General features: G+C 33.0%; 1 protein-coding gene across 1 annotated transcript in view; it reads right to left on the reverse strand.

The window, feature by feature from the left end:
- Positions 1–391: 391 nt before the first annotated feature.
- The window catches only part of Rtkn2 (rhotekin 2), a 63797-nt gene continuing 36906 nt past the window's right edge, over positions 392–27282 (reverse strand). Inside the window, exons 8-12 of the mRNA XM_042696497.1 lie at positions 20338–20444; positions 19326–19457; positions 6892–7057; positions 2673–2780; positions 392–1468 (exon numbers count right to left, since the gene is read on the reverse strand). Coding sequence (XP_042552431.1) covers positions 933–1468; positions 2673–2780; positions 6892–7057; positions 19326–19457; positions 20338–20444 — 1049 coding nt within the window. The 3' untranslated portion in view covers positions 392–932. The remainder of the gene's footprint in view (positions 1469–2672; positions 2781–6891; positions 7058–19325; positions 19458–20337; positions 20445–27282) is intronic.

Consider the following 27282-nt stretch of genomic DNA (forward strand, 5'->3'; position numbering starts at 1 on the left):
CACTAGAAAAAGGAAATCTAATTAAAAATTTTAAAAGGATTAATCCTGAAAATGATTACGATAACCAATTTTTCCACTATTTCTGAATCTTCCATCTGCTTTTTAAGTAAGTACTAAATACATTTCAAAGTGTTAATCGGCTATACTCACTTTCCCAAATTCCAAAGGCACAATGGAAATTAACACCACACACAGAAAAGTGCATGTAAGGAACATTTCATCTACCATTTCTCTAAACTAATAAATGTTATGCTTCACTTAGGAGAGTTAATGTCAACAGGATTTCAGGGCTCATCAAGGAAACTACTGAGAATAGTGTATTACAAATTCCCCTTAAAGACAAAGAATCTAATATTCCAAAATTTATCCCAGGAATTTAAAAGGTCAAGCCTATAAACGAGAGAGTTAAACAATAGATGTGAGCCAGTGAAGCATTAGATGAGAATTCCAGAATGCTAACAAGAACATTTTCTTGGGTGGATTCTATAATTTGTGGTTTGAATAAAACCTTTGAAACATTCCATTAGTATTAAAATTCTCACAATGAGAATATGGCTCATATTTAACACATTTTAAATTACTAGACAGTCTCTCCCCAAAAGAAATGTTAATGCTTTCTTCTGCCTAGTGCTTATTCACTGCCTGGTACTAATTTTGGCATAAATTAACCCTTCCAACAATTAGGATATTGTCTAGAAACCGCCTCTTATACTCTATGGGGAAAAACCACTTATATTCTGAAAATCAGAAATAAAATAGAAACGTATTCCTTCATTATAAGATAGTTTTCTGTACCTAGTAGCTTATTAATTATGTATGTAAATTGCTATCATATTTACCTGTACAATTATGTAACTTTACATTTATAATGCCTCTGAATTAAGCCTTCCAGTTATAGATTTTTGTTAAGTGTTTTATACAGTAAAGGTTTTCTATACTTGTGCTTGCAACCATGATCGAGGGTCCAAAATGTCTTTGATGGATTTCTGCCTTGGAGCTGGTACTGGCTTAGTTTCAAAATTGTTTTTAGTGTCTCTGTGCTCACCATCAGTTAAACTACTTTTCCTGGCAGGAGGAAGTTTTCGAGGAGAAGCGACTGGTTTCTGTAAGTGGTGCATAAGGTTAGAAAGTCTGGTGTCCAAAGGCGAGGCTGGAGACACACTTGTTTTTCCCCAGTTGTCCTTCACGGATGGATCTGTGTTGCTCTGTGTTTTGAAGCTGAATGGAGGCTTATCAGAGGGAGGAAGAGGAGCTCGTCTCTTTTTCCTTTTCCCATCTTGTGCTGGCTCACTTTCAGGGGACAATACCTTTTTGTGGATGACCATTTCATGATTACCATCAAAGATTGTAGCCCAAGGAGGTGGGGAGGGTTCTTCACTTTGATCAATAAGGAACTGTCCATTTGTCTCTTCAATTTTCTTTTGAATTATGTCAGTTAAACTTTCAAGTTTCACTGGTGAATCAATGCCTGTAATAATTTTAAGAAAAAAATGCATAGAAAAAGACTCAGAAGGCATATAAACTTCACTTTTAGTAAGTTTGTTTTGCAAATAACTAAGCTATAACAACCACCAAAAAAGTTAACAGTAGGATAAGCAGTAAAATGTTTAATTGTAAAAATAACTACCAATAAAACAAAAATCAAGGATGTTATAAACTGTACTACAAAATTATATATCATATACACAACACATATGTAAAATATATACTGTAGCCAGCTATAATAAACAACATAAAATGGAGATACATGAGTACAATTTAATTCTTGGATTTTTTGAATCTTATTTTGAATCTTAGGAAGCTTAGAATATAACTGGGATGAGTATGACTGCATTAATACTCTATTTTCCTACAGAACAGCAGTCTCTGTTGCAAGGGAAATAAAATCCCCAAATCCCAAACCCAGGAAAAGAATGTGAAGCCCTTATATCATTTGGTGATAAGATACTGGGTGAAAAGGTTCCTTAGGAAAAATAAGTATCGGAGATGATACCTAACTATTGGAAGTATTACTGGTATTTTTAAGTATGTAAATACAAGCATATAATTTTAGATCCACAACTTTTAGTATGTAGAAACTCAGGTACAAGAGTGGCAGATTAGATGAAAGTTTATTGTTGACTTTTGCTTGTGCCAATCACTGCAGCAATCCCCTAAGCACAGCATAAGTATCTTACATGTGGAAATGAAATACAAATAAGTTAGAAAAATTTAAATTTTCTAGAGTATTAAACTTAACTGATTATTGTTGGCTAGAGATGAAAGCTTCCAATCATTAATATTCACCTATCAACACTACTTGAAAAAAAACAATAAAATACAGAAAAAGAATCACCGAATGTAATTTTATTTTAAAATCTGCAAGTTTATATTTTCTGAATGTTCATCAGCAGCTCAGCTAATATTTATTCTCAGTGCACTTTTATTCATTTTAAGTCTTAAAATCTGTTTGATCTTGAGCATTCAAACTATGAAAAATGTGTATTCATTAATTTTGTATTAATTCATCTATTAAACATGAGTTCCTTAGTCTATAATCATATTCTTTTTCTTCATTCATTTGATTGTGCCCTGAAAATTTCAGCATTTTAATTTCAATAGAATAAGCTGCTTGAGTAGGGACAATGTTGTTTTTGTTACCCTGCAGCTTAGAAAAGACAAACCCCACTTACTCATATCATGGTAGACTGAGGTTGCCTCTTTTGTCAAGAACAAAGGTGGTTTCCGTGGTGACATAATCTCAATTTTCATAAGTTCTTCACAACAATGCTTCCATTGGCCTAAGAAAGAAAGGAAGAAAGAAAGAAAAATAGCAGGCTAGTTTAAGACATAAATGTGAAGACATACAATTCATTATGAACAGATATCAACATATATCCTTGCTTTAAAAGTAAATAGTGAATTTATAAATTCAACATTGCCTTAAGGAAACTTGTACAAAAGCTAGTCCTACCCATAATTTCAAAATCTAATTCTGTGTATAAAATTATTTAAGAAGATAGAGATATTAAGACCTCTAGGCTATATAGTAGTTCACAAAATAACCAATTACTTTAAAATTTCTACTCATGGTAGGAGTTTACACAGGCTGTTAAGTATTAAACCATTAAGTACTCAAAGGTGGCTAAAAAGTAACTATAAGCTGAAATACAGTTGTCTTGAAGGAATTAGAAAAAAAGGAATGGCAGCTCTCAAAAATTTTAAATGAGAAAATAAAATTTATTTAACAACTATCTCTTTAAGAAGATTACCATGCTTTCAAAATCATATAGCTTTAAACAATGTGTTTTCATTTTTAAAAAAAGACATATAAAAGCCTAACTATGAAGAAATATCAATCAACAAAATTCTGAGTCTACTTTGTTTTGGAAAAAATGGGCATTGAAAATAAGATAAAAATAATATTCTTGAACAACTGTTTCAACTATCCAATTAAAATATGTGTGGACATTATTAATTTTCTCTTATGTTTCACCACCTTAATCTTCAAATTTTCAGATTTATTTCTCTTGAGTAGATATCAAGTGTAATTTTCCTAATTTAAATGCACCTGAATGCTGCATAGAAACTGTGCTAGATACTGTGTCTATTAATATTATAAAAAGAAGTTACTGAGACTCTCTATTCTTATATATTATACCTGTAGAAAAATAATATAATATACCTATGCCTTTTTTCAGGCCGATTTATGCTCCACATTTGTTTTTTTAATATTTTTATTACACACATTCAGTATCCAACTTGGCTATTTTCCATGGTTTAAAAATTAAAGACATTTCATGCATAGTTAAATTATGTATTCATTGTGTTGTCATGACAAAATGGTATTACTGCATGAATTTTAAACACACTACCTTAACTAGTTAAGAAGGATATAAGAGCCTTTTTGTATTTTTTTTTTTATCATGAAGCTAAGTAGAGAATATTGTAAAGTTTACAAATAACTTCATTAAAACTTAAAGAAGACATACATTTCCAAACAGAAGGCTTCAAAGCTTGCTCTCTAAATGTAAATCCAACAGGACTGAGAGCTGACATTTTCCCCTTTACTTCCTTTTTTTAGACAAATATATAAAAGCCATATTTTTTTTCTTCTTGGTAGCAGGAAAAAAATTCTTTATCTAATGGAAAAATAATGATTCACTTAAAACTGGCAAATATTTTTCTGTCACATTCTTGGACAAATTCTCTTGAATTCTTTGAAATTCTTGTGGTTTTTTTGTGCATTCACAGATAAAAGCATTGCATTGTTAAACTAGAGGCAGAATACTAATCATGTTGCAAATTAGAATATCATATCATTCTACATGTTACTGATATGTCAGAGGTAGAAATACGATCTGTACTTTAGTCAAGAATTCACAACTGAAATGCTGATTTTTCCAGTGAATAACTTTGTATGCATAGATATACATGATAGTTAATATGAAATAAATATATGTTTTGATTGAATAACAATCTCTAGTATTGAAAGTAATTTTCACAATATTGTCATAATGTCCCCAATTAAAAATGCTTAACTCAATATTTCTATTACAAAATATTTGAAAAATATTTAATATGCAAAGACTATCTTAATTTTCTATCTTTGATCCACCATTCCTAGTTCTACTCTACTAATAATCCAGAACAAGGATTATTTCTCTTTTATATAGTTTTTAGCTTTCAAATATTAAAAATAGTGATTATATGTTCTTTGCTCCTAACCTCCATAACCTTCGCTATTCTATAGGCTCAAGAGACCCACTTCCACAGTGTTTCCTCGTATATTCTAATTATCTCACCCTTCTGAGTTTCCACCTGGAAGGAGGACCAAATAATTGACGTTTATTCCAAATATTGAAATATTCTCATTTAATTCTCTTCTGCTATCAATCTTTATTCTGTGCTAGACATTATTTTTCAACCAAGATTACAAGAGACTATGCTTGTCACTAAAAATTGAAAAGTCTGAAGTACAGTTTAAAATTTAGGATCTTATAAACACTTCCATATACAGAACATTTCAAAGTAAATGTAACAGAACTTTAAAATTATATAGAATGATCAATTTTTACCCAAAAAAGAAAGGAATTAAGTACCAAAGAAGCCAGACCACATTGTCATCATTCATCATTTCCTTGTTCCTACTACACACTCTGAAATGTTCATCCTTCTAGCTCCTCACTTCAAAATGAGAAATTATTTCAGATAATATAGAGAACAAGAGTATCCACTAGTATTAATTTATGCCCTAACTACAATGTTTTGACATTATTATTTCTTCCATATAGCCATCTTTTCTGTTTTAGGCCCATACAAGTATAAAATAATCAGAATCATTTCTAAATACAGTATAGCATTTTGTAAAACAGACTCCAAGTCAGAGCATTTAGGAAACCAGTTAAAATTTCAGCTATGATTAGCAAAAGAAGGGAAGTTGTTGGCATGATATGATGGTACATGCCTGTAATCTCAGCACTCAGACGTCAAAGATGGGACTGATAAAGATGGAACAAATACTTCAATGTTTATTGAGAACCTAGCAATGGTATTTAAAGACAACATTGTAATGAGTTTAATAATGCCAAATGCCCTCAGAATATTCAATGCATATATGCAAATGGAACTTGGAAAATTGAGGAGAGGTGTGGGGTTAGAAGAGATAAAGAATTAGGAAAGGGGTGACTTGAACAAGATGCATTGTTCTCACGAACTGACATGTCGAATTGAAAAAAATCCTCATAGAAAAACTTAAGGATAATTTTTTTAAAAATCCTACAAGGAATTTTCTATCTCACTACCATTGACTACAACCTTTTAAAATCTTAGTTTTCTCATCTGTACAGTGGACTGAAATGTCTTCTATATCATAGGAATGTTATTGGAATTAAAAGCATTTGATACATAGGAGGTAATCAATAAATTATTTCTTTCCTCCTTTCCAAACTTTATTCTAAAGCACAATGAAGTCATGAATCAGGAGGCCTAACAAATTAACCTGACAACTGGATATAATGTTCCAGAAAATGTTAATTCCTAAAATGTCTCTAGGATTATTTCTGTAAGTTGCAAAAATAGCCTTAAATTATGTGGAAATGACATCCTTGTAGTTTTATAAGACAACACTGTAAATAATAAATGCTAATTGAATCTAATAAAAATTAACTTAATTAGAATTAGCCATCATCAATACTCATGTTTTCAACATAAAATTCTAGATAACAAATATGCTGTTAAATAAATTGTTGGTAAAGACAAAAAAAGCTACAATTTCATTATTTTCCTGTAAGTCTTCTTTAAACTGACAATCAAATATTAGAATCTCAAATATTTTTCACACTTGAACCAAACCAAAATACTATCATATTGTTTTCTATATAATTCTTGGCACTAGACTGTATTATTGAAAAACCACATGAGGTTCAAAAAAAAAAATCTCTGGGCGATATCCAAGATGATACAATAACAAATGTAGAGTTAACAGAAGGTTACATAAAATTGGGGCTCCTTCTGAACATTTCAATATTTTATGATGATTAGTACCCTGGAAAAGCATTTTGTTTTTCAAATGGCTTATCTCTTAGATCAAATATATCACCTTAAGTAGATAAAATCTTAATCTTTTAAGAAAACGGGGTTCTGTTGCTTTAGGGATCAAAGGAAGCATAAAAAAAGGGGTGGTAGGAACTCAAAGGCAAACTTCTATAACAATAGTTGTCGAGACACTGCAAAGAGGTGGAGAGAGAAAGAAAAACATCAATGTAATGATGACATATTAACATTTTATTCAAAACCATACAACATCCTTGCTATAAGCTCTAAGAGAAAATATTTTAATATTTAGATTTCTATGTGCAAACATTCAGGCAATGAGAATATACTGATAGAAAAATCCCAATATCTACTTACTAAGATCAAAGAAATGCTGCCAGAAGGCTTCCATCCACTTCTCAAGATCTTCTTTACTATCAACTGAAAATATATGAGTTACAGATTGTCCAGCAACAGGGTTGATGACAGAGAAGCTATGGAGTCTTTTCTTGGCATCTTTATCCATTGCTCGAATTCTGGTTTCCTAAAAATTAGGATAAAATTGGTATTTTACAAGAGAATATTTCTGTAATGATCAAACAAATGTTTTATTACTTAGCTACCATATTATATAAGTGTAATTATATTCTTATCGGTGTTCATTTGAAATTTAAAATAGGTAATTTAGAGAATTTCCAACATTCAAACTCAAATCTAAGAGATCTTTAAAAAGAATATTTTATATTAAAAACCAAGTAATGTTTCAAGTATGCTACACATATAGCACTTATAGGAAATTACATGAGATTAAAACATAAACTGTTTTGATCTATCTCTAAGTGGGAGTTTGCTGTCTTTTATATACATCTTAAAATCTGCAGAAAACAAGTACTGTAAGTCATAACTTTAATGTGGATTGTAAGTTAACTATATTTCCAAAAATAGTAAAATTACATCAGTAATGTTTCTTATTCTAATATTTATACATATTATAGTGTTATCAGCAAGTAGTAGTCAAATCATAACAGTGTTTACTGTAGCAAAAACAGTTGGGTACTCCTCATTAACGTTTATTTTATATGTAACATTCATTTACAAAGCTCATAGCTAAAGATCCAAAAGTTAGTATCATCCTTTTCAAGTTACTTCTGTAATACTGACTACAACAGCCTACCACAGAGGCAATCATTTCATTCATGATGACAATCTAAACCTTTTTCCTTATTGTCTTCCAGTAGAAGAGAAAAGTCTACCCAAGTCATACAGAGAGACTGTCAGGCACATGGCAAACTAGCCACAGCAACCCCATATAGTTCAGACCATGGGATCTAGAGGGAATTAAAAGTCTGGAACAGAACTATCTATTATACAAGGATTTTAATGCCTGTATAATAATTAGCTTTACATTATTCTAGGGCAGCCTATCTAGTAGAAATACAATATGAACCACATATGTAATTTAAATTTTCTGAAAAAAAATTTAAAAGAAAATAAAAATAAATGGGTGAAGTAAATTTTAATAGCATAAAATAACATAGCCAAATATTACATAAAAAGTTACTCTGATAGCTAAAAGTTTCTTTTTTTTGTATATTAATAGTTCACATCTCAATTCAGATCAACCACATTTGAAGTAGCCAACAGCTACTAGAAGCTAGTGGCTCCTGGGTTCTACACAGCAGTTCTAGAAGAACATAACTAAGCCTACTAGGATGTAAGCAGAATATCTAAGGTGGCAATTACAAAAGCAGATTAGAAGTGGTAAGCAATTCTTGACTCCACTGAGTAGAAAGGTGAAGCTTACATAAGCCTGGCGCTGGTGGCTGACGCTTGTAATCCTAGCTACTCAGGAGGCTGAGATCTGAGGATAATGATTCAAAGCCAGCCTGGGCAGGAATGTCCGCAAGACTCTTATCTCCAATAAACCACCAGGAAACCGGAAGTGGTGCTGTGGCTCAAGTGGTAGAGCACTGGCCTTGAGCTGAAGAGCTCAGGGACAGGCCCAGGCCCAGAGTTCAAGCCCCATGACAGACAAAAATAAAATAAAATAAAATTTAAAAAAACTTATGCAAACATACCAGGATGTTTATTGAGTATTTGAGAAGTAGCAAAGAATAAGGGAGAAAATGTAATCATTCTCAGAAAGAACACAGGAAGTAAAAACCATGTATTTTACAAAAGGAGGTCTGAAGGAATTCGTATTCATAATCACATGGGGAAAATGTATGCTGCATAAAGTAGCAACATTACTTGGAACTTTTAGATCACAAGATAAAAGGATTGGTAAATATCAGAAAGTCAGCCTATTCTGTTATAAAGAACTGGTTTTAGAGGACTTTAATGAGACAGGATCAGAATAATAATTTTATCATGATATGGTCTTTGAGTCTATCTTGTAATAAACCTTGTGAATTATCTCTATTAAGTAAATGTTTATATAGAATAAAAATTCTAGAGCTACGTGCTGGCTGCTCACATCTGTAATCCTAACTACTCAGGAGGCTGGGGTCTGAGCATTGTGGTTTGAAGCCAGCCAGGGCAGAAGAGTCTGGGAGACTCATCTTCAATTAACCACCCAAAAGCCATAAGTGGAGCTGTGGCTCAAGTGGTAGAGCCCTAGCTTTGAGCAAAAAAGCTCAGGGATAGCACCCAGGCCCTGAGTTCAAGCCCCATGACTGGTAGAAAAACAACTAAATAAAATAAAAATACTACAAATATTGTGCTAAATGGAAACTTGCAAGCTGAAAGATATATCTAATCAATCTCTTTATGAAAAGTTTTTGTTTTAATCTGCCAAATGCCAATGGCTCCTACCTGTGATCAGGGTCTGAGATGGATGCAGTTTGAGTCTATGAGATACTTATCTCCAATTAATCAAAAAAAAAAAAAAAAAAAAGAGGAAGGAGCTGTGGCTCAAGCGATAAGGCATTAGCTTTGAGCAAAAAATCTCAGAGACACTGCCCAGGTCCTGAGTTCAAAACACAAAATGGTTATTATCATTAGCAGAGAACAACTTGAGCTCTAGGGAAAATCTTTACTATGATAATCTGACTAAATGAAGTCTGAATCATTGAAGAGGATCTTGTACTACTATCACTAATACCACTACCACCAATAGCAACAAAACAAGATATACTCTTTTTTTTTTTTATTGTGAGAATACCCTACAGAGGAGTTACAATTACATGGGCAAGATAATGAGTACATTTCTTTTTTTAAAATTTTTAATTTAATTTTTTTTTTTGTGAACATACTGTACAGAGGGGTTACAATTACATGGGCAGGATAATGCGTACATTTCTTAGCAAGCATTGCAGCCTCCTTTATCAAGCATTGCAGCCTCCTCCTTAATGAGTACATTTCTTATCAAGCATTGTTGCCTTCTCTTTGTTTCCCCTTCCCATCCCTTCCCATACTCCCCCCAGCTCCCACCCGGTCCTCCCCCAGCCCCCACCAAAGTTGTTAAGTTTGTTTTTGGACATAACAACTTGTACATCTCATTGTTGCAGTGGGTCCACTTGTATCCCTAGTTAAACGATTTGTTTTTTCCCTTCCCCTCCACAAATTATAACAACATCAAATACAGTGAAAGCATGGGTTATACCGTGGGGGAGGGACATATAAAGCAACAAAGAAATCATCTTATAAGTATGTTAGAAACAATTGCATGAAAGGAAAAAAAACAAAAAAACATTTGAATACTTATCTTGGGGTTCATTCCCCTAACATCAACTTATCTGATCTTTTCTGCTTGACTCAGACATATACTAGTTATTGCAAATATATTCTTGTTAACAGAATTGTGCTTTCCTGCACAATTTCATTTTAATACATTTCTGACTACTTTTTGCTATATGATTAAAATAGATTCAATTTTTAAATAAGGAAAATATGATCTTTATAGCTGAATATTTAGTATTTTTTGAACAAGGTATCATTTAAAAAGAAATGTAGGAAATATGATTAAGTAGATCACTTACAGACTACTCTGAAAATATAACAATAAACAGGAATATTATATACTCATTACCCCTGGTAACCATAAATAACACATTTTTTAAATGTGAGAGGCTTTTCAAGGTTCAAATAAAATGCAGAATTTAAACTAATTTCATCCAAAATAATTTAGGTAATAGAAAGCATTTTTAACTAAATATTACACATCAAAGGAAAGGTGATTAGAACAAGTAAAGTCTCAAACAACAGCATTCACGTTTCCACTTCTCAGAAAAGAACAGGCCTGTGATTAAAAAACACCAAAGTAAATTTTAAGACTGTTATCAGAGTAGACTCACATAAATTATAAATGAGGAAAACATCTTCATAGCAGAGAGGGTATAAAAACAAGCAACTTGGGAATTCTCTCCACCCCATTTCTACAAGCTAATGTATTGCCTAGCACCAAGTTATTGTTGAAAAATATTCAAAATTGAGACAGGAAAAGAACAACCCAGATAATGATAAAGTTTTGCATTAATAGACACAGAGCCTATAAACAGTTTTTATTCTAACTCAATTAATGGATGAGGAAATGTCTTCTCAGATAGAAGCATTTTATGTAAGACTGGAATTTTTTTGTTTTCTTCTGCCAATCCCAACCATTTCAGATAATTTGAGTTAATTTCAGTTATTTTATTTTATTACTGATTTATGGATGGATTTAGATTCACTGTTGTTGGTAGTGGGCTTTGCTTTTTTCAGTCAGCACATACTAAAATTCTGCAGCATAAAATGGAGGGGTACCTAGAGAAGACCACATTAAGTTTATAATACATAATATGAGATGCCAATTTCGCAATGAAAATATACGCTCTAAGGGAAAGTAAAGTTTCTTTTACATTTTTCACTATTTTGAATTAAGACTTTTCTTCAATCTCTCCATTTCTCTGTAAATGGAAAATTACTAGATCAGGGATAGATTTAAAAATTGCTTCTTATTTAACTTTTGACTATACGATCTTTAGAAAAAAGTATTAGGTGTAGTATTAGACTATACCTAGATTATGGTCTCTAACTATAAAAAGGATTGAGTGCTCTTTAGAGAAATGGCTGATCACCAGCCTAGTCCAGAAAATGATTCTGGAAGATCCTGTTCTATCAGAACCAGAGATTACTAAAGTGTTTGAAAAGCCTCAAGGGGGAGGGGAAGGGAATAACAAAATGTTTAAATAAGGATACAGGCAGACTTATTGTAACAATGAGATGTGTAAGACACTATGTTGAAAACGAACTTTACAACTGGTGGGGGGGGGGAAGTACGGGTGGTGGGAAGGAAAGGGATGGTAGGGGAAAAACAAAGGAGAGGGTAACAATGCTCAATAGGAAATGGACTCATTACCTTACTCATGTAACTGTAACCCCTCTGTACAGTATCTTTACAATAAAAATATATATTAAAAAACAAATAAAAATAAAATTAAAAAAAAAGCCTCAAGGCCAATTTAAGGATTCTTCCATTCAAACCTGGGACAATTACAGAACCAATAAAAATAACATTGGAAAAGGAGTGATACAAGACCTGCTTTTGCATCCATAAATTCATAATGATTTTTAAAGATTAAGTCCCTTCAACGATGCTAGGTAAACACCTAATTGTTTTTAAATCCTTATCTGTAAGAACTGTAAGAACTGTACCTCAGGGTAACCAAATAATTTATGTCATAGAGGTATTTCAGTTAAGTGAAGAACGAATGCTGAAAACTGCATTTGCAATCACTAAAAAAGGGTCTAAGTAACGCTGATTAATGCATGCTTATTCAGTGGAAAACAAATTATTTTATACTTCTTAATAGAAGTATAAAACACTTTCTAAAGCATATTTTACTACTAACCAACAAACCTTGAGTATGATTTCAAAAAAACAACATTAAGATACGATAAACAAAATTGATATTACAGAAAACCCTGTAAGATAAATGACCCAATTTCTTTAACAAGTAAGCTCAGTGTGTGTGTGTGTGTGTGTGTGTGTGTGTGTGTGTGTGTGTGTGTGTGTGTGTGTGTGTGTGTGTGTGTGTGTGTGTGTGTGTGTGTGCAAGCTTATGTGAATTAGCAGGGGGGTGGGGGAAGAGAAACAATGGAAGGAGGAGAGAAAGAAAGGGCAGGGAGAAGGAAGAAAGAATATAGGAACTGATAAACTAAGAATCTTAAAAATTCTAATTAATCAACCGAAATGCATGGTTCTTATTTGGATCCTGATTCAAAAACTTATGGTAAAAATTAAACAACTGGAAAAATTTGAACACTGTCTGGATTTTTACTGATGCATTAGCTATACACATGACTATATATATATATATAATTACATATTCTTGTCACACAACAAGAATATTTACAAGTAAAATGCTATGGTTTCTAGGATTTGCTTCAAAATAATTCTGGGTGTACAGATGAGTTCATTTATACTATTCACTACATAAGAGATCTTGAACTTTTTTCCAGAAAATAATTTTAAATGAAATATAAATAAAAAGCAAGTCTGTTAGTATCCACTTTCTTATTTGTAATGCAAATATTTCATCCCTTTCTCACAAACATGTTTGAAAAATGGTCTAATGTCTTGTTGATAGACAATGGAAATAAATAAATAAACAAGCTTCAAAGTTTATCTATACCCTAGAGACAAAGAAAGCATACCTTCACCCAATAATACCAGTGTGCAAAGCACAGCTATCAATAGGACCGAGCATTTGGCATGATCAGTACCAATTTACGTCCAATTCATGACAATGAAATCTGAATGTAAACTCCTTCAAAAAGCCTCTTAAAGAAACTTTTGCTATATTTAATAAAAGGCAATCTGAACAGTTGACAGGGTTTAAATATTAAGAAGATTAATATAAATGGAAAATAATCCCTTGTGCTTCATAATAACTTTGCTAGGATCCATGATAACTATAACAATTAAAATAATTTCATGACAATTTAATAAAGGTCTATCACATCAATTCATGTTATTGATTTGTTCAGTACAGTATATATTACTAAAATGAATGGTGCATAATATAGTATTTAAATCAAGAATCAACTATGGATCTCAAAGACTCATACTTATTTTGCATCTCACTCCACCCCACTGGCAATGGACAAAGCTTGGGTTAATAAAAATGCTTTCTCCAATGTATAGGAGATTCAGTTAAGTACTCGTTATTGAGAGTGTCTTGCTCAACAACAATCATAGTGAAGTTTTTTGAAGTTGAAGCAATCACTTTGAAGTAAATCACCCTTTCAAATTTGGATTGAAAAGGGGAGGGAATAGCTTTTAGGCTTTTCTTCCCTTAATGTGACTATTTCCACAGCTGGCTCCCTATGAAAATTAATGAAGAGACTTAGCCTTTACAGGAAATGCCATTTAGACAAACAAGAATTATAGCTGTGATCAAAATAACACAACCATTATTTATATACCTTAGTAACTGTAGAATTTGTTTTCACATATTTTTTAAAGTAACACAAAACAAAACTATTATTTGTTAAATCACAAAAGAAAAAGAAGCAACTGAAAAACTTCTTATTTGTATTCAGCACTTAACATAATTAAGTTTAAAAAGATTTTAGGGATTGCCTTAGAAAATACATTAAAAACTAAGACAAAAATCATGATTCTTCTAAGTTTTATTTGGTCTTTACTTGCTATACCAGAAAATACCAAACTGGCATGTATAAAAAATCTTTATTTAAGAATATATTAATTCATAGGCTGGGAATGTGGTTTAGTGGTAGAGTGATTGCCAAGCATGCATGAAGCCCTAGGTTTGATTCCTCAGTACCACAGAAACAGAAAAGGCCAGAAGTGGTGCTGTGGCTCAAGTGGTAGCGTGCTAGCTTTGAGCAAAAGAAGCTCAGGGACAGTGCCCAGACCCTGAGTTCAAGCCCCAGGAATGGCAAAAAAAAAGGGGGGGGTGTTTATATTAATTCACGTTTCCTTAGAAATTTCCAGAGAAAGCAAAATAATTAAACCATCTATCTTGAATTTAAAACCATTCAAACATCGAGTAAATTCACAATCTATGAGTTTATCATTGTATTTGAAAATATATAGAAATATGAGATAGCAAGTACTTATTTGTTACTCATAGAAGGGACAAGCATCAACTCCAATATATATTACTAACATCATATAATACCAGTATGTGACATCAATTCTCTAAAATTCCATAGTTAAAGTATAGCAAGTTCTGTCTTTGCGGGAAGAGCTGCAATGCAACCCTAGTGATGAGAAAAAGTTTCTTCACAAAAGATTGTTAGCCAAACTGTAGAGAAAGGACAATATGGGAAAATCATGTGGAATCAAGAGTTCAGGTAAGTAATTAAGATGCTAAATCCATTTGGAAAATTGTTAGATATCAATTGTTTGACCACACAGTGCCAAGGTTATTGTCCTCATTGATTACTGGATAATTGTAAACAGGAAAATTACTTTTAGGCTGTGACCATGATATTACCCCTGGTGAGACAACCTGACATCTTGTGCTTCCTAAGATCAAGTCTCCAGATCTTGATCACAAAGTAGAATAACTTTAGAAGATGCATAGTCCTTGAATAGTCCCAGATTGAAAACTAAGCTAAAAAGGCACTTTAGGGACATCTGAATGTGGACTAGATATTGGATGAAATAAAGAAATTAACATTAATTTTCTGTTCTACTACTGTAACTAACTGTCTATAACATGTGATTTTTATTTTTAAATTTTGCTGGCTAAAGTATTCAGGGTTGAAGTACCACAATGTGGAGGACATATTTAAATGAATCAGCAGAAAATATGGATGTAAGTAAAGAGGTAAAGCAAACATGGCTGTTCAGTTCAATCTAGGAAATGGGTACACTGGGTGATCACATAGTGATAATTACATTATACCGATCTTTATTAGTTTCTACCTCTGGTTTACTTCTTCAAAATTATCTTTGCATTTCAGACAAAAGTCATGTACAGAGAAGAGGGAAGAGACATTGAAGTTATTAGTCTTCAGAGTTAACTATGGCCCTGGTTGCCCTCAAGTTTAAGGCCAAATCCATATTCTTATATACATGTATAGTCAAGTGTAGAATAAACACTAGAATTTCTAAGTACGACAATTTCAGGTATTAGCAATGAGTGATTGATTACTGAATCCAGTCACCTGGCCATCAGCATTTATTACCACCAGGAAAAAAACCAAAACCAAACCAAACCAAAAAACAAAAATGAAAACAAAAAACAAACAAAAAAAACCCTACATCAATTCAGTCATAACATGTAAACATGATTACTGCTCTTTTAAAATTACATATTCATCATTAGGCAGGAAATACAGATGCATTAGAAGAGTTTAAACATAAATGTCTTCATATGAGAAAGATTTAGCACATCTTTTGGGGAAATTAAATGGGAAAGATTTAAGCCAAACATTGTAGGTCGACTGTTGCTTCAAATTCAATCCCATTTACAGCTATTTTTACTTTCATGAAGACAGATAAAAGACTAATCTTATCTTCAAAATCGAACTTACCAATATGTCTATAAGGAAATAGAAAAAACAGCCCTCAAATTTTACACAGGACATGGTGACTAGGGGTCCTAAATCATAGAAGCAAAAATAAGAAAATAAGTTTGGAGACAATTGAGACATTTTTCTTTGTCTATTAGATAATATTGTATCAACAATAAGTATCCACTAGTGTAATAAAATTAAAATTGTTAAAAATGTCCTTTGTTATAGATGAAACATGGAAATATTCTGAGAAGAGACATTATGATGTTTGCAACTGAACTCTTTTTCAGATGAATCAGAAAAAAAAAATAGAGAGAAACCATGTGATAAAAATGGCAATAGCAGGCTGGGAAGGTGGCTCAGTGGTAGAGCGCTTGCCTTGCATGCCTGAGGCCCTAGGTTTGATTCCTCAGCACCACATAAGCAAAAAGAAAAAAGCCGGAAGTGGCACTGTGGCTCAAGTGGTAGAGCGCTAGCCTTGAGCTGAAGAGCTGAGAGACAGTGCCCAGGCCCAGAGTTCAGGCCCCACGACTGGACCCAAAAAATGGCAATAGCAGTAAGCCAGGCCCAAAGAAACATAGGTCCCATGGGTTCCCTTATTTGCAATATCTAGTATATGTCTGAGTCAAGCAGAAAAGGTCAGATAAGGTGATGTTAGGAAAATGAACCCTAAGAAATGTATTCAAATGTTTTTTTCTTTCATGCGATTGTTTCTAACACATTTATAAGATTATTTCTTTGTTGCTTTGTATGTCCTTCCCCCACAGTATAACCCCTGCTTTTACTGTATTTGATGTCGGTATAATTTGTGGAGGGGAAGGGGAAAAACAAATGGTTTAAATAGGGTGGACTCATTGAAACAATGAGATGTACAAGTCCTTATGTCGAAAACGAACTTTACAACTTTGGTGGGGGGGCGGAGAGGATTATTGGGTGGGGGGCAGCGGGAGGATGGGAAGGGATAGGAAGGGGAAACAAAGGAGGAGGCTACAATGCTAGATAAGAAATGTACTCATTATCTTGCCCATGTAATTGTAACCCCTCTGTACAGTATTTTCACAATTAAAAAAAAAAAAAGAGGAAAAAAAATGGCAATAGCAGCCAGGCTCTGATAGCTCGTGCCTATAATCTTAGTTATTCTCTGAGGATGATGGCTCAAAGCCAATGCAGGCAAGTGAAATCCAGGTGTTTTATCTCCAATAAAACACCAAAAAGCCAGAAGTGAAGCTGTCACTTAAGTAGTTTAGTGTTAGCCCTGAGCCAAAAGCTCAGAGACAGTGCCTACATCCTGAATTCAAGCCCCAGGACTCACACACACACAAATGTCAATGGCTGAATAATCCAAATGATGGGTACATAGATGTCAATTATTTTGTTTAAACTTTTTTATACATTCGAAGTCTTCCAAAAACTTAAGATATGGAAAAATGAAAGAGAACACAATAGGAACAAAATAAAACAAACCTGACAAGTATTGAAAAATTCTACAACTTGTTCATCAATAAACATATGTATCTCATAATCTTATTTCTATTATTAAAGAACAACATTAATTTTTCCAGTAAATAAGGCACTTAAATTTGGTGGACTTAACTATATGACAAAAGGTCTTGCTAAAATATTTCTTTTAGTTAAAAAGCAGCATAATTTGTAAAAGTAGGAGAGAAACAATATATGTTATCAGAAAAGATCACAGAACTAAACTCATACATATAATAAAATGGAAGGTAACCACGTTTTGGGGAATACAACTATAATATAAAAGAACCTATGAATTTACATTATCCTTAAAAATTTTTTTTTGGTCGACAATGTGGCTTACACATCCCACACATTCGTGAGAGATGGAGATCCATCTCAACAAATAAAGGGTGGATGTGGTGCCTTACAGCTACCATCCCAGCTACTCAAGACATGGAAATAGGAGGATCAAGGTTCAGGCCAGCACAGGGAAAAACTTGAGACCCTATTAGAAAAAATAGCTACAGCAAAAAGAGCTGGAGCCCTGGCTCAAGACACAGTGTGCTTGCCTAGCAAGTACAAGGCTCTAAGTTCAACTCCCACCTAAAGAACATTAAACAAAGTAGAAGATATATAGTTAATAGATATCATAACTTATGTTTCCTCATACAGTCACTTCAGTTAAATTACTGCAAAGGTAATACAAAAATGTAAAACAAGTAGAAAAATAAGTAAAATCTATTAAATAGAAAATACAGCATATTTGGTATAAAAATACCATTAAAAGTAAAAAAATTATAACTAGATTCAAATATCTCCTTTGTATCAAACCAGTATATATATGCATATGTTTTATGTAGGTATATATATCCATAATAGCACACATACACCTATATAAGACACATATAGACATAAATATATAAAACCTATGAATAACAGATTCTATATTTAGCAAGTACAACTTTGTTTGTGTGTATGTGTTGATCCTGAGGCTTGAACTCAGGGCCTGCGCACTGTCTAGGAGCTTCTTTTGCTCAAGGCTAGTGCTCTTCCACTCGAGTCCCACACACTTTCTGCCCAGGCTGGCTTCAAACTGATATCCTCAAATCCCAGCCTCCTGCGTAATTAGGATTGCAGGCATAAGCTACTGGAAAACCAGCCAAAAACAACTTTTTAAGTGCAGTATACAAGCCTTTCTGTCCTGACAGAAGTTTGAACCATTACCCATGAATCCCATATAAATTCAGAAGGTATACTCAGGGCTATCATTTTTTTTTTTTTGCCAGTCTGGGGGCTTGAACTTGGGGCCTGGGAGCTGCCTCTGAGCCTCTTTGTGTTCAAGGATTAGAACTCTACCACTTGAGCCACAGCACCATTTCTGGCTGTTTCCTAAGTAGTTTATTGGAGATAAGAGTCTCATGGACTTTTCTGCCCAGGCTAGCTTTGAACTTTGATCCTCAGATCTCAGTTTTTTGGTAGCTAAGATTACAGATGTGAGCCTCTGACACCAACAGAAATGTCTTTTTTTAAAAAAAATGTTGTTTTATGTACTTATTTGAATATTAATTAGAAAAAGCATCACTGTAACCTAAACTAACAATTTATGTTTATACAAACCTCTTCAATAAATCAATGAAAAATGTAAATTTCTTGTTGATGTGGGATTACATTCTCAATTTGCAAGTATTTACTATTATTAATAAATAAGTTCCCATATTACTACAGCTCTACGATGCAAAGAAAAGATTTATACTGTCTTTATGAACTAACCTGTTTTTATCATTTCTCTCCTTTTCTTTATAAGATGATTTGAGGTACATAGAGATGAAAAAACTTCATGAAACATTGCATCTTCATTTTCAAAGTAATATATAATTTACCTTATGAATGGGGACTACCAAAGTTGACTCCACTTTGGCTTCAATTTCTTCTGGACCATAATAACAAAAGAGTTTGCCCTCTCTCAAAACACAATACAGCCTCCTCCAACTAGTTAGATCATCAACTATTTGCTGAAAAAAATCAAGAAATTATTAACTCTAAATCCGTACCACTTTAGCTTTAAATTCAATATAATACTTAAGCTATCAAAGTCAAATTAGCTTTTTATAAATTTAAAATGTGATAGAATAACCCATTAATTTGCTATACAGTAAGGCTAATTACCCCAAATCCAAGAATAAGTTACTATCAGAAAAGAAAAGTTTGAAATTCTCAAAAGCATTAAGCAAAACGAAGGTAATGATTACCGCATAATTTTTACACATAAAAGCATAAATCAATGCAGTTTTAGAAAAGCTAGTCTATTAAAAATTGCTGCTTAGAATTCCATAGCAATTCATCAAATGACTCAGGAAAATTATAAAAATAACTCTCAATGTTGAAAATATAATTTCCCCTTACTGTTCTTAGAACATTAGAAAATGTTGACTACTACCTCGTAAGAATGCAAATTTTCTTTCCTGCTAATGGAATCTTTTAGGAAAAACTATTGATTCACTGAAGCCCACAATTAATTATTTACTGCATATAAATAACTGTGGTTATAAATAAATCAGGAGTAGGCAGCACAGAGGCAGCTTTGGAAGCTCAGCGGCCTAACCAATGCCAAAGGCTGTCTGCCAGGAGGCCCTCTATGCGAAAGGTGTCGGGCAGCCAGTCAGTTTCCACAAGGGAATTCTGCTGCCAAATATCCCTGGACTGCAGGATGGTAAAGCAGAAAATCATGGCTCTATGGCCACCAACCAGACCTTTCCCCTTGCTGTCCTTCTTAGCCACACCTCCCACTGCTTATGTCCAATCACATTTTAAAAAAATGGCATGGCAAAAGTCTCCTCAATATTAGGTCAAACCACTGCTTGAATATTTAAAGGATATTTAAAGTCCTCTGACCCGCTGGTTAAGAAATCCTGCAAATGCATCCTCAGCCATACAAGCTGGCTGGGCAACTAATCGGCAGCACATGTTGCCATATAAGGGAAGCCAATAGGAAGATTCCTCTGTTTGAAAGAAAGAAAAAAATCAGGTTACAAATACATGTTTAATTAAGGCTGTTTCACATTTTGGTACTTTTCTTTATATATTTTATGTATTCATACAAAAACATTAAGAATATTTTCATTTAAAGGTTTACTTATTTCAACAGTAGTCCTATATTTAGTGACAAATTAAATGTGAGAAATTAAGAATGATATGAAACTTGTAATTTATTATATGCTATCATTTAGAAAAATCACAGACCTTTTAGTCTCTTGGTCTAACTTAGTTTTAAAAGTAATTATTTAGTGGAGATTGTTTAGAGAATATAAATGATCTCATTTAATATAAAAATATTCTAATAAAGTGATTTGTGTTCATTAAATTTTATTTTTTGCTCTGATTCTCATTATAGTAATGAGCAAGAAGACCTTCTGAATTAAACATTATTTCCATCTACGGCTTAATATAATCTAATAAACTCCTTTAGCCTTTCCTCTTCTCCTTGCCTTTCTAAGCAAAAAGGTCTAAGCCATCAAATGTAGTCAAAAGGAGAGCATGTGAAAGGATTGAAAGGGAGCTGTAAGATGCTTTACTAAGTGTTAAAGCCAGGCAAGATGAGAAGGGAGAGGAGATTGTCAGCAGGAGACCTCCACAAATGGAAGGCTGAGAGAGCATTCATACCAAAACACAATCTGGATTAGAGTGAGGGAGGTTCTCAGTGCAAGGGCATCTAGAAGTGGTCATTATGGCCATTAGAAGATGTCCTAGTATGAAACTCAGGGTCCCAGTGGAGTAAGGAGTTCTCAGAGAGCCTCAGTTTAAAGTGGTGCTTTGTGGTGTAGTGTCAGATGCTTTTAAGAACAAAAACAACTATGTTTGGTGGGCAACTGAAGCATGAGAATCAGACACTGAGAGAATAAAGAAGCCAGCCACACAAGGTGACCCAACTCAGTGTCACAAAACACAGTCAAGTGAAAAGGGCAAGCCAAGTCCTTGTCAGAAATGGCTGATTCCAGTGAGAAAGCATAGGAAGTTAATGATGAGATGAAATCTTGTACATCATAGCAAGAAAGTGGCATATGATTTAAAACAAAACAAAAAACCAGAACCCATCTTAAATGCTTCCATTGGCCAAATCTAGAACAATTTGAACTTCAAAATGAATTATGATGGTCTGAATAAAACAGGAAAATTGAGTCCATAAATATTCTGAATCTTAAGAAAACATGAGACAAAACCAAATTGAGGGACAATTTATAAAATAACATACTATAATCTTTAAAATATTAAGTTCATTACATTAAAGTCAGATTAAAAGAAACTAGAGTAGCACATGTAAAGGCAACAGGTAGATTCCTTTACCACAAAGAATATTGTTGGAGCAATAGATAATACTTGGAGTCTAGATTAAATAGATGGTGATAATGTGTACTATTCATTTCATGAACTGATGCAGTGATAGCTGGATGATTTGATTCTACTTAAGGTGTATAAACATTCTGAAGGGAGTCATTGAGAGTCAGGAATGCAACTTGGCATTGTGTAATTTTCTTGAAAAAGACACTGACATTCAACTTGCAAGTTATTTTTTTTTTAAAGTTTGAGGTTATTTTAAAAAATCAAGAAACATTTTGATATTCTAATAAAGTGTGAGAGTAGGTATTTATTTCTCCTATCTATGTAGAAAAAAAACTCTGAATAATTTATCCTATGCAACAGGGTACAATAAAAATCCAAACATGGCCTTTAAATCACATTGCTTCATACACAGATGATTTTAAATGATTTTTAATATATATTTTTATTGTAAAGATACTGTACAGAGGGGTTATAGTTACACGAGTAAGGTAATGAATACATTTCCTATCAAGCATTGTTACCCCCTTCTTTGTTTTTCTAAAACTATTTTTTGTACAAAAGTGTGGTAATGCAGTTTGAACTCAGAGCCTTGCACATGCACAGCTTGTCTGCCCATGGCTGGCACTCTACCACTTAAGCCATACTCCAGCCCCGAAATTATTCTTTAAGTTCTCAAAACTTAACCCTATTGTCAGTTATCTGTATAAAATAGCCAGTCATTACCTACAAGTATTGTTTACCTGAAAGTCTGAGTAACTCAGGAAAAAATATTTTTTATATAAACACACTTACTCAACATATAGGTATAAAGGTAGTCAACATTAAGGCTATTGGTTAAAGGGAAAAATCTGCTCAAATAAAAAGTACAAAGTAAAAGAAGTTTTTTATCCACTCACCAATAGAATATTATACTATACAAAAGCATACAATTTTTTTTCTGAGATTAATCCATCTTTTTTTTAAGAATTTTTTTTGTTAAAGGTAACCTTGGAGAAATAAGTGCATAAATACAATATATGCAGTGATTCCAAAATGCAAACATAAATAAACAGGTTACCTTTCCTAAAATCAGTAGGAAATGAAATAAAAATTCTATGAAGTCATGAATCTGAGTAGCACATCAGCAATTTTTTTATAAGGGAAATTTCAGATTTATGAATGGCTTATTTTCTAAATATCTATAACTTAGTTGTTTTTAAGTTAGAATGCATCTCCTAAAGAAATAGAATAAAAATGATTAGATTCTCAGTCTAGTGCATAAAGTTTGCACAATCAATAATGTACCTGGAACTTAAATACCACATGGAAAAATGTATTCTCTCTAGCAAAACACACTCACATTTCATGGAATGAAAACTTAAGGAAAATAATTCCTTCCTGACTGCAGTCTATGAAAAGGGATACTGGACTTAGAATTCCTTACTTTAAAACCCATTTACCACTTATCCTGCAATAGCCTAGGTTTCTTTATAACTTGGAAATGAAACAGGATCACAATGTCTCTATGCTTCTGATAAGAAATATGGCACCTAACTTAGCCATTTTGCATATCTGAGTTTCAATTTCTCATAATTTAAAAATATTACTGATCTTAAGTAGTGTTGTTATAAAAATCCAGTACATACATATTTGACATCTATCATGTGTCCAGTACATAAGAACTGCTTCTCTTAATTTGATACCTAGGACAGTCTTACTCCCAAACCACACACTTTCCATTTTTCAGTAATACCTCTCAGTCCTTGTGTTATACACTAATTAAAAGACTTAACTGTTTTCTAATAGAGGACATATGTGGAAAAGACAAAATGAAAGAATGGTTTGAGATTACATTACCTATTTATCTAATTAATTCATAATTTCAAACAGGAAACCAAAAGGAGTTTAAAAATGGTGAGACAACCAAAACCTAGACTAGAGAATGTCAGCTAAAGAATATTTTGGCCATATGTAGGGAAATCTTCATGATGTAATTTCATCAGCTTATGAAAGTATCAGAGTTTCCTGATGAGGACAAATATAAACCTTCAGGCACCATCGGGCTATTTTCTTGAATTATAAAGAATAATACAATTTTCAAAAATTGTGCACTTCCTCTTAACTGTATAGTATTTGATAGAGTTTGTCATAACTTTATTTAGGAAAACTCAAAATACATAGATTTGTAGTAATAACATCTAAAGAATCTATAAGCTCCAAAGTCAACAGATCTGAATTTTATTGTTTTTCTCATAACGATCAAAGAGAGTATGATAGATGTGCAAATATGCCCTTATTTTTCCAAATTGCTAATTTGTCTTCCTGCTGCTTGCCAGAGAAGCTACTTCTTTTATTTTTTTTTATTTTTCACAAATTACAAATGATATGTTTGCAATGGAGTTTACAGTTAATATCATGGGATAGGATAGATAACATTATAAATTTAATATTTTATTGTTTTAAAGCACAGGTCTTTTCACACCCTTTATTTAACATGTAGGTATTATATTTCCTGAAGAAAAATATTTTCCACACTTATTTGCCCATCAATATTTTGTCCAAGTAGAATCTGGAAATAGTTTACAGAACACTGAGGACAACCAAGGAAGGCCATTGCGGAGTTGATTTTTTGTGAATTGTAATCCTTTCACCACTTTTCAGCTGACTTGTTTGAAAGAATGAGGCCTTTCATTAGCTCCATTACCTTCATACATCATAATATTGTGGTCTTGGATAGGACTATAATAGTAATGATGCCTGACAGCAAAGCCCACCAGAGCAAGCACAATCTAGCTTTGACTGTTAGTCTTTGACTCAACTACTTACTAACTACATGCTCTAACGTATTTCTCAGTTCTCTAAGTTGTATTTTAGCACCTGTAAAATGTAAATGACAATCAAATGAGGACATTCGGAAGGTTTCAGAGCTACCCTGTGGTAGAACTAGAATATAAATCCAAGACTGGCTTACTCTACAGTCCCCATTATTAATAACTGAATTAGGACAAATCCATACAATGGCATCTTACAGAGTTTAAGAATAAAAACTGCTTTTAAAGAGTTTAGGATGGTTTCTGACACATTAGTTCTAGAGGACTGGAACTAATTCTTAGCTTTTCAGATCAATCCTTATACTGAAAATGATGAAAACAGCTGAATGAAACATAATTTGTTTTTCTAAAGCAATAGGGGCAACAAGAGGGCCTAGGCTGGTCTCAACAGAAATCTTGTTTCTACTTTCTGAGTAGCTAGAATTACAAGAGTGCCACCAAGCCTGGCTACTCTTATTAAAAAAAAAATAACAACAATGGATGCAGGGTAAGGAAAGTGACACAGCAGATATCCAGTAGAATTATTAGAGCTGAGAAACACAATAACTGAAATGAAGAAACTTACATAAGGGTTTAATAGCAGATCAAGCAGAATTGGAGCCACAAAGGGGTAAGAATCGTAGAGGATACAATGAAGAAAATGATCAAGTATTTAAAAGGCACGAAGGAAAAGAAAAGCAAGAAAAACATACAGAAGTTGTCTGAATAGTGAGGTTTTTATCCAACTATAAATCATCAATCAACAATTATAAGATAACTTTCAAAAGTAAAGCAAGGGGCTGGGAAGGTGGCTCAGTGGTAGAGCGCTTGCCTTGCATGCCTGAGGCCCTGGGTTTGATTCCTCAGCACCACATAAGCAAAAAGAAAAAAGCCGGAAGTGGCGCTGTGGCTCAAGTGGTAGAGTGCTAGCCTTGAGCTGAAGAGCTGAGGGACAGTGCTCAGGCCCATAGTTCAGGCCCCACGACCGGACCCAAAAAAAAAAAAAAAAAAGTAAAGCAAAACTTTTGATATGAAAAGAATCTATTGAAAGTTATCATGATGTTAGGCAAAATTAGACTCAGAAAGACAAGTATCATATGTGGAACCTACATTTAAATAAAGTAGAATGAGTACTATTCATGAAGATGGCTGAGGGTGAAGGGAGAGAGGGTAACTAAGGAGTTAATATGATCAAGTATATTATATACATGTATAAAGAGTTCTAATAAACCCATTAAAATGTACACAAAAGAAGGAAGAAGTTTTATGGATTATATTTTAAAAAGGAAAACTATCTTAGGTCCAAGATTTAAATCTTAAAAATAAACTTTATTTTTAAACTTTAAAAACTAAAAGAATATAATATATATGAGCACATAGATTAGGGAAATTGAGCATCACTGTTCTAAAGTTCTTCCTTACTCACTCTGAGATGAAAGAATAATTATCTTTTAGTCTTGAAAAAGTATGGTAACTAAATTTTTTAGGGTTAACTTCTAAAAATGACAAAAGGACTGTACAAAAGGAGAAGATTCAATGGATAAATGTAATCTATCTTAAAAATTAAAAAAGAAAAAAGTTCATTACTAAAAGATAAATAAGCATAGGGAAAAAATAGAAAATTAAAATTATCATGGTATAATATATAGCCGAATATATAGCTATACATTATTGTATACTAAAGGACTAAAAGCTCCAATTAAAAAAAGATTTAATTGACTTAAAACCCTATCTGAAGAATATAAGATCTATAATGTAAAAATAGACAAACTCACATAATTCACCTGATAACAAAAGCTGAAAAAATTAAAGGAAAAATAGATATAACTATGAGACTAGAAGTCATAATCATAGAATATTTTATTATAATTTATAGTAACATAGAATATGTACAGTACAACCATTATTCCTAAAAATATTACCATACATACAACATATTAGTGAATAATAAACCAAGCAAACTTATTTCAAGAACAAAAAAGGAGAAAACCAGAACAGCTAGAACTTATTAAAAAGATAATTTTCCAGGTACCAATGGCTCATTTCTATAATCATATTACCCAGGAGGCTGAGACCTAGAAGATGGTTGTTAAAAGCCAGTCCATGCAGAAAAGTTGTAAGACTATCTCTTTAACCAGTAAAATGCCCAATTGGAGGCATAGCTCCACTAGTAGAACAGTGAACAACGAAGCCACACTAGAAAGAGAGGCCCTAAATTCAAGCCCCAGTATCCACATCAAAACAAAACAAAAGGGGCTGGGAAGGTGGCTCAGTGGTAGAGCGCTCGCCTTGCATGCTTAAGGCCCTGGGTTCGATTCCTCAGCACCACATAAGCAGAAAAAAAAAAGCCGGAAGTGGCGCTGTGGCTCAAGTGGTAGAGTGCTAGCCTTGAGCTGAAGAGCTGAGGGACAGCACCCAGGCCAAGAGTTCAGGCCCCACGACCGGACCCAAAAACAAAACAAAACAAAACAAAAACAATTAACCCAGCATTAAAGATAGAATGCTATAATCATACAATGAAATATTAAGGGATACAATTCATAATGAACAAAAATAAATTATATCATTTCCCAAGATGGAATAATATGATTACACCCATAAGTTCAAACCAGACAACATTAGATATACATATGGCAGGACCAAAAAGAAAAGCAAAAAGCAAACACCATAGACATATCTATACTGCCATAAACAGGGAAAGTGGTGTCTG

The sequence above is a fragment of the Dipodomys spectabilis genome, unplaced genomic scaffold, assembly GCF_019054845.1.
Source record: "Dipodomys spectabilis isolate Male_0828 unplaced genomic scaffold, ASM1905484v1 ptg000207l, whole genome shotgun sequence".
NCBI lineage: Eukaryota > Metazoa > Chordata > Mammalia > Rodentia > Heteromyidae > Dipodomys > Dipodomys spectabilis.